The sequence below is a fragment of the Cherax quadricarinatus genome, unplaced genomic scaffold (assembly GCF_038502225.1).
Source record: "Cherax quadricarinatus isolate ZL_2023a unplaced genomic scaffold, ASM3850222v1 Contig1682, whole genome shotgun sequence".
Lineage (NCBI taxonomy): Eukaryota > Metazoa > Arthropoda > Malacostraca > Decapoda > Parastacidae > Cherax > Cherax quadricarinatus.
In genome coordinates, this window is record NW_027196708.1 from 59907 (window position 1) to 69554 (window position 9648).

Genomic DNA, 9648 nt, shown 5'->3' on the forward strand with positions numbered 1-9648 from the left:
TATTTTGTGTGTGAAACCCTCGGTTAAACGCGGATGATCTGCTAAGAGTCACTCTTGTTGTGTCTCCAACAGCCAATTTCTTACTGATTCGTTTCTTATTGGATCTTCCATTTTTATAATTTATGCGAAACTGATTCCTTATATCATTCAATGTCGTAATACCATGGACTTGCAATGGGGTTTTACCACCAATCCCCGAGTGTGGAGTTGAATTATACGCATCTACTAATTCATTTAACACTTTTGAATAATTAAATGTATTGGCACTTGTCATATACTTGTATAATTTACGTTTCAACGTTTGCAAGCCTCTCTCTGCAATGGAAGCTTTTGTTTCATTCGAAAATACATGATATAACTTTATATGCTTACTCTGGAGATAATTCTGTACCTGTTTATTTAGAAACTCCCTGCCTTTATCTGTAAATAATCTCGATATATTCTTCGCCTTTTCATTCTCCAATATGTTTTGTAATGCATGTAAAGTGCTCGGTCCGTCTTTCTTTTTCATGAGTACTGCTTGTAAATATCTTGAAAAAACATCGATACACACGAGAATGTATTTATATCCATCATTATATCTGGATAATTTAGACATATCACCCAAATCACAGGTTAATATCACTCTGGGTTTGGGTGCAATTATTTTCCTACGAGGAAACTTCTTAGGTTTAAGAACATGTAAAGTATATGATCTTTCTGAATTTAAGAAATTTCTGACCTCTTTCAAGGTTATGGACGGATCAATCTTTTTTACAGCTGTATATAAATTGTTTACACCAGAGAATGATCCCACAGAACCAGGATCTCTATAAACCTTTTCAATTAATTTTGTTCGCTCCATTGGTATACAATTTCGTAGGAATCCTGACGTAACACATTGGTTCGCAACTGTAATGCTTCTGGTGTATTTAATGCAAGGTCTATGAATAAATAACCAAAGGGTGATCGATTTATAGCAGATTTATATATATTTACAAATTCTTTATTTTTACCGAAAACTTGTCGCCCCAGAATCTCTACTTGTCCAAGATCCCTCATTTTAAATAAAGCAAAATGCGTGGCGTTTAAAGCCATGGTACGACTATATCGTCCTCCGTGAAATATATTTTGAGTAATCAGAATAATGCTTATATTATGATGTCTACCTTTAGTAAAACATTCGAGAATAATTTCACTGTTACCAGCTTTTAAAAATAGATCATCAACAATAATTATTGTATTTTCATCAGATGATGCAATGACATTCTGCGGGTCGATAATATATTTACTTAATGTTAATTTATGAGATATCTCTGAATCTTGTTCTAAGGGATGTGATGTCACCCCGCATATTATAATGTTATGAAATTTCTCATGGTATAACTTTAATAATTTTGATGTGAAATAAGATTTGCCACTATTCGAATAACCGGCAATGATAATCCTTGATGGATAACGAAATATATCAACGTCAGCAGATGTGTATGTTGTCAAGTTCATTGTACTGTCGAGAGAGATTATGTTTACCATAGAGAGGTGACTTGTACACTGTAAGTGTTAATGCGTTTTCAAGATATATAACAGCTAAGTTAATGAGGAGCAACCTCCTGTTGCGGAGCGGGACTACCTCACCAAAATTAGTTACTTTATGGTACAGATTGATACGGATGTTCGGTAAGGAGATACGTAATGACCGTGTGATTTTCTACCTTGGATGTGAACCGCATTTCATGGCGTCTGTCTGACCTGAGTTGCCGCAGGTGTTCAGTAAGGAGATGACTATGTGATTTTCTACCTTGGATGTGAACCGCATTTCATGGGGTCTGTCGTCGGAGGGGGGGGTGTACAAAAATCATGATGCAATACTTTTGGGTGGCCCATATAAGGTCAAGGAGTCTCTCAGAGCGAGGATTGTGTTTCCATCCGTCAAGCCTGGCTGACCTCATCTTCCAACGGTGAACCACACATCATGGAGAAAGGTAAGTTGTACTTAGAAAATCTTGATATGTGGTGAAACAGATATTATTTAACAAGTTTAATGATATAACGAGGAAAAAATGTTTTGGGTTAATTTTTGTTGTTGGAGCATACGAGTGAAATTTTTACTGGGTTAGTGCGTTAATAAGTGAAATTCTTAACAGAGGATAAGAAAAGAATATACGCGAATTACTTGGAAGCATTAGTGAAGAGGAGATTGTCGATTAGAAGGCGACGATCGTTGGAAATCAAGAGAGGTGGTGTACATCGCAATGAGAGGTTGTTAGAATTAAAGAATGAGTGGGATCGCATAGATGTATTATGGAAGAAGGCTGTAGAAACAGGTATGTATCCAAATTGTGATCTTTTTACTTTTGTTGTGAAAAATATTTATCGTAAAAATGAGTTAGTCACTCGAGAAAGAATATTTTTTGTTCCATTCATTAAAATATTAATTCGTATTATGTAAAAACTGAGAACGGTGAAAGATTTTGTTCTATTCATTGAAATCTTAATATATAAAAATATTTTGGGTTATGAATTGGATATACTTTTTTCCTCTGCAGGAAATACACCTGGTACTGTTGTGAATCAAACTGAGAGTAATGACGCACAGCTTGGAGGTGCGACGGGGAATGAAGATGAGAGTGCAGGTAGATCTGCTAGTGTTGGTACCTCACAATGCGGAGGTGCGGCGGGAGGTGTGGATACTTCTGTCCCCATTAATGAAGATGATGAGAGAGCAACTACCTCACATGACGTGTCTGACAGTAATGTCGCACACAATAGTGGAGGTGAAGATGAGAGACCAGAAATTATTACATACATCCAGAATTTTAGAGGTAGGCATACAGTGAGGAAATATAGTGTTCCTTCAACTTATAACAGAGAGTTAAGAATGTATTTACATGCTTATAGGGATTATTTTATAGATCAGATGCGAGATATGTATGATAGATCACCTCTAGCAATGTCGCTCAGAATCCACCCGATTATAGTTATAAGGACATTACGTCAAAACATATCGGGTGATGATCAAAATGGACAATTTGTGATAAATTTAGCGTTTGAGTTAGTAAGTGAAGAGGAAATCTCTGAAGTATTTGATCGATGGGTGGGAACGATATTAGAAAGATACGAGACAGAGTTGCAAGATCAGGAAGGATCTGGTTGGATCATAGATCAAATCGAATCTTTCAGTATCGAATACGTTAAAGTAGAATTCAGAGTACAAGTAGGATCATATGTGGCATATCCCAAGAAACTGCGAGGGAGCCAATATGTATTTAATCCAGAGATTAATGATGGGTTATGTGTACTGCGTGCTTTTGCTGCCTATCAATGTCATAAAAAGAACATGTCATGGAAAAATATTCGCAGAGCAGTTAATACTAAGAAAGGATGTCTTAATCATGCAAAATCTTCTATAGATGATTTTCCCATTACACGTGATAAGTTAGGTATATTAGAGAAGGAAAATAAAGTGTCATTATATGTTTATCAATTAAGAAAGGATCAAGGTGGGACATTTGTGGCTATGTGTCGTAAGGGGAATAAGAAATATAAGGACATCATGTGTGCGTTATTGTTGAATGAAAGTCATTTGGTTTTAATCAAAGATTTTGACGGGTATGTTAGAACGATAATGAAGGATCATGGTGTAAAGAAGCACTGTCATAGTTGTTTGATGAAGTTGAATACACAGGAAGAGTTAGATATCCACGAAGATGGATGTAAAATCAATCAGATTCTCGTATTCCTCCCGGAAGGAACAACAGTACACTTTAAAAATTTTAGTCATACACATTCCAGCGAATATATCGGTGTATTTGATTTCGAATGTGCATTAGACACCACTCTCCCGGCAGGTAAAATTGAGTCTCGTCATAAAGCCATTGCCTATTGTTATATTATATTTGATCGCAAAGGAGAAATAGTGTGTATGAAGAGTTATAAGGGGGAGGATGCTGTTAATCATTTCATTTTAAATGTTAGTGGTGAATGGACTAAAATAAAGTTTAGAAGAGAGTATCATGTAATCCATATGACAGAGGAGGATAAGATGAGACATGATTCTCAGATCACTTGTGAATTATGTAGTAACACCTTCAAAAATGCCCAAGACAAACATAAACATCATGACCACACTTTAAATTTCAATAATTATATTGGTGCATATTGTGCTCGTTGTAATTTGCAGTGTAAAGATAAGAGTGAGAAATTATTACTTTTTTGTCATAACATGTCGTATGATTTAGGAATAATTTTAAAGGAATTGCAGGTTGATAAATATGAAATTAAACTTCATTCAAAACAATGGTTCAAATTCTTGAAAGTAGACATAGGTAAGGTTAGGTTTCAAGATTCTCTGTCTTTATTGAATGGATCTCTTTCCACTTTAGCAGATCAACATATCAAGGCAGGTAAATCACTGAAATATACAGAGGCTATTCTGAAAGATGTGCCTCAGGATGTCTTACCTTTATTATGTAAAGGAAAACAAGTTTTGTGTTATGATTATATTGATAGTTTAAAGAAACTCGATGAAACAAAATTACCGAGTAAAGAACATTTTTTTAATTCTTTGAGAAATAGTGCTATTAGCCAGGAAGATTATGATCATGCATTGAAAGTGTTTGACTTGGGTAAATGTAAGACTTTAGGAGATTACTTGATGTTATATCTCAAGACAGATGTTGGATTGTTAGCCGATGTCTTCATGGAGTGGCGTAAAACACTCAAAGATATTTATAAGCTAGATGTTAGTAATTATATAAGTTTACCTTCATTCAGTTGGGATGCATTCCTCTTGAAAACTAATGTAAAATTAGATATGATATATTCCCATGAATTATATGACTTGATTAAAAGGAATCTCAGAGGAGGGTTTACGTGTGCAATTAATCAGTATACTAAAGCAGATAATCCCTTAATTAATCCCAATTTTGATGTTGAGAGTGGAATGGGCACTCATATTTTATATCTAGATTTTAATTCTTTGTATGCTAGTGCGATGGTTGAAGCTCTTCCACAGAATGGTATCAGAAAATTATCGAATGAGGAGAAGAATGCTTTCCTCGATGTGGGATTAAGTAATGTTTCGTGTGAAGGTCAAAAAGGTTATTGGATAGAATGTGATACCAAACCCATGTCCCCTGAGGTAGCTAGACGTACTGATGAACTTCCTTTGATATTATCACACATGAATATATCAGAAGAGATGTTATCTCCTTATTGTGAATCTATATTGAAAAATGAAGGTAGAAAGATCCCCAAATCTAATGCGAAATTAGTGGCCAGTCATTTACCTCAGAAAAATTATTTGATCAGTCTAGATTTGTTACAATTATTACTGGAACTTGGGTTAGAGGTGGAAAAGGTTCATACCATATATGAATATACTCAGTCAAAATTTTTAGAACCTTTCATAACAACTAATATTGCACAGAGAACAGCCACACGATGTCCTATCAAGTCAAAAGCTTTCAAATTAACTAATAACGCCATATATGGGAAATCATTGTTGAATATTACAAAGTATGCTGAATATTATAGTTATATCAATAATGAGAAAGCATTTGTTAGAGCGAGTAAAGATCCTTTCTTAAAAAATATCACACATTTGAATCAAGACAGAGTGATTTGTACATTCAACAAAGAGAAATTAGAAGTTAAACAACCACTTTATCTCGGTTTTCAAATTCTTGAGATTGCTAAAAAGAAATTGTATCATTTTTGGTATAAAGTTTTAAAACAACATTATGGTGATGATGTAAGACTTCTTTATACCGATACTGACTCGTATATTTTTAGCTTGAAATGTAAAGATTTGTACACCGAGTTAAAAAGTGAACCTTTGTTAGGATATATGGATTTTTCAAATTTCAGTCCTGATCATCCCTTATATGATAATAGTAGAAAAGGTGAGCTGGGGTTATTGAAATCTGAAATGTGTGATAATCATATTAGTGAGTTGATAGCACTGAAAGCTAAAATGTATTCTGTAAAGATTGCTGGAAGATCAACTACTGTCAGCAGAGCCAAGGGTATCCCTTCACATTTTATGCCATTATTAACTCATGCAAGATATAAGAATGTTTTAACAAATGTAGATAGAGAATTATTCACGTGTAAGTCTATAAGTAACGTAAAAGGTGAAATATGTACAGTAAGAATTAACAAGAGAGGCTTGTCAGCCTTTGATGATAAAAGGTATCATTTGAATACTAATGAATCCTTGGCTTATGGACACCCTGATATTCCACCATCTAAACATAGGAGAATAGAGTGATTCCCAGTGTATTAGTGTTATCCTGAAATGTGAAATTATTTGGATTATCCTGGGTTAAGAGTGAAAATGTTTTCCCTATGTTGCATATGAAATGTGTAGGGGGAAGTCGACAAGATTCAGCCTGTGTGTGTGGGGTCATCGCGTGACGTCACTGACATAGGGGGAAGTCGACAAGATTCAGCCTGTGTGACCCGTCTGGGTTTTCTTCTATTTTCTTTCTGATTCTTGTTCTTGTTTATTTCTTCTTATCTCCATGGGGAAGTGGAACAGAATTCTTCCTCCGTAAGCCATGCGTGTTGTAAGAGGCGACTAAAATGCCGGGAGCAAGGGGCTAGTAACCCCTTCTCCCGTATAAATTACTAAATTTAAAAGGAGAAACTTTAGTTTTTTCTTTTGGGCCACCTTGCCTCGGTGGGATACGGCCGGTTTGTTGAAAGAAGAAGAAATATATATATATATATATATATATATATATATATATATATATATATATATATATATATATATATATATATATATATATATATATATATATATATATATATATATATATATATATATATATATATATATATATATATATATACATATATATATATGTAATTCACCTCGCACTTACGCATATATTTACCTGGCAGGTCGTAACCTGACATATATTAACCTGGCAGCTCGTCACCTGACACATATTTACCTGGCAGGTCGTCACCTGACACATATTTACCTGGCAGGTCGTCACCTGACATATATTTACCTGGCAGGTCGTCATCTGACATATATTAACCTGGCAGGTCGTCACCTGACATATATTTACCTGGTAGGTCGTCACATGACATATATTAACCTGACAGGTCGTCACCTGATATATATTTACCTGGCAGGTCGTCACCTGACATATATTTACCTGGCAGGTCGTCACCTGACATATATTTACCTGGCAGGTCGTCACCTGACATATATTTACCTGACAGGTCGTCACATGACATATATTTACTTGACAGGTCGTCACCTGATATATATTTACCTGGCAGGTCGTCACCTGACATATATTTACCTGGCAGGTCGTCACCTGACATATATTTACCTGGCAGGTCGTCACCTGACATATATTTACCTGACAGGTCGTCACCTGACATATATTTACCTGGCATGTCGTCACATGACATATATTTACCTGACAGGTCGTCACCTGATATATATTTACCTGGCAGGTCGTCACCTGACATATATTTACCTGGCAGGTCGTCACCTGACATATATTTACCTGACAGGTCGTCAGCTGACATATATTTACCTGGCAGGTCGTCACCTGACATATATTTACCTGGCGGGTCGTTACCTGACATATATTTACCTGGCAGGTCGTCACCTGACATATATTTACCTGGCAGGTCGTCACCTGACATATATTAACCTGGCAGGTCGTCACCTGACATATATTTACCTGGCAGGTCGTCACATGACATATATTTACTTGACAGGTCGTCACCTGATATATATTTACCTGGCAGGTCGTCACCTGACATATATTTACCTGGCAGGTCGTCACCTGACATATATTAACCTTGCAGGTCGTCACCTGACATATATTTACCTGGCATGTCGTCACATGACATATATTTACCTGACAGGTCGTCACCTGATATATATTTACCTGGCAGGTCGTCACCTGACATATATTTACCTGGCAGGTCGTCACCTGACATATTTACCTGGCAGGTCGTCACCTGACATATATTTACCTGACAGGTCGTCAGCTGACATATGTTTACCTGGCAGGTCGTTACCTGACATATATTTACCTGGCGGGTCGTTACCTGACATATATTTACCTGGCAGGTCGTCACCTGACATATATTTACCTGGCAGGTCGTCACCTGACATATATTAACCTGGCAGGTCGTCACCTGACATATATTAACCTGGCAGGTCGTCACCTGACATATAATTACCTGGCAGGTCGCCACCTGACATATATTAACCTGGCAGGTCGTCACCTGACATATATTTACCTCACATGTCGTCATCTGACATATATTTACCTGACAGGTCGTCACCTGACATCCTGACATATATTTACCTGACAGGTAGTCACCTGACATATATTTACCTGGCAGGTCGTCACCCATCATATATTTTTACCTGACAGGTCGTCACCTGACATAATTACCTGGCAGGTCGTCACCTGACATATATTAACCTGGCAGGTCGTCACCTGACATATTTACCTGGCAGGTCGTCACCTGACATATATTTACCTGGCAGGTCGTCACCTGACATATATTAACCTGGCAGGTCGTCACCTGACATATATTAACCTGACAGGTCGTCACCTGACATATATTAACCTGGCAGGTCGTCACCTGACATATATTAACCTGGCAGGTCGTCACCTGACATACATTAACCTGGCAGATCGTCACCTGACAGATACCAACCTGGCAGGTCGTCACCTGACATATATTAGCCTGGCAGGTCGTCACCTGACATATATTAACCTGGCAGGTCGTCACCTGACATATATTAACCTGGCAGGTCGTCACCTGACATATATTAACCTGGTAGGTCGTCACCTGACATTTATTAACCTGGCAGGTCGTCACCTGACATATATTAACCTGGTAGGTCGTCACCTGACATATATTAACCTGGCAGGTCGTCACCTGACATATATTAACCTGGTAGGTCGTCACCTGACGTATATTAACCTGGCAGGTCGTCACCTGACATATATTAACCTGGCAGGTCGTCACCTGACATATATTAACCTGGCAGGTCGTCACCTGACATATATTAACCTGGTAGGTCGTCACCTGACGTATATTAACCTGGCAGGTCGTCACCTGACATATATTAACCTGGTAGGTCGTCACCTGACGTATATTAACCTGGCAGGTCGTCACCTGACGTATATTAACCTGGTAGGTCGTCACCTGACATATATTAACCTGGCAGGTCGTCACCTGACATATATTAACCTGGTAGGTCGTCACCTGACGTATATTAACCTGGCAGGTCGTCACCTGACATATATTAACCTGGTAGGTCGTCTCCTGACGTATATTAACCTGGCAGGTCGTCACCTGACGTATATTAACCTGGTAGGTCGTCACCTGACATATATTAACCTGGCAGGTCGTCACCTGACATATATTAACCTGGCAGGTCGTCACCTGACATATTAACCTGGTAGGTCGTCACCTGACGTATATTAACCTGGCAGGTCGTCACCTGACATGTAGCTATAATTTGCTTTAGAAACACTGCATTAAGATGGGGTTCTCACCAAAATGTTCCCAGATATTTACACTGTTTTTCTGTAAACAAAACACAAAATCATATTCTTTCGCATAATTAACATGTTCGCATAATTTAACATGTCTACCCCTCCCTCAGTTGTT

At 37.4% G+C, this 9648-nt stretch overlaps 1 protein-coding gene across 1 annotated transcript; it reads left to right on the plus strand.

The window, feature by feature from the left end:
- Positions 1-1858: 1858 nt before the first annotated feature.
- Positions 1859-9432, plus strand: LOC138851699 (uncharacterized). The gene is made up of 6 exons (XM_070081098.1): positions 1859-1961; positions 2124-2303; positions 2526-4304; positions 4947-5119; positions 5408-6089; positions 8513-9432. Exons 1-6 carry the CDS (start codon positions 1952-1954, stop codon positions 9430-9432), a joined length of 3744 nt encoding a protein of 1247 aa, XP_069937199.1. The 5' UTR covers positions 1859-1951.
- Positions 9433-9648: the final 216 nt, after the last annotated feature.

Excerpts from the sequence above, each read along its gene's own strand:
- LOC138851699 (XM_070081098.1), top strand. Across the intron at positions 4,305-4,946 it reads ATTCTTGAAAGTAGACATAG|ATTTTAATTCTTTGTATGCT; the intron begins GTAAGGTTAGGT and ends TTTTATATCTAG. Across the intron at positions 5,120-5,407 it reads CCAAACCCATGTCCCCTGAG|AGAACAGCCACACGATGTCC; the intron begins GTAGCTAGACGT and ends AATATTGCACAG.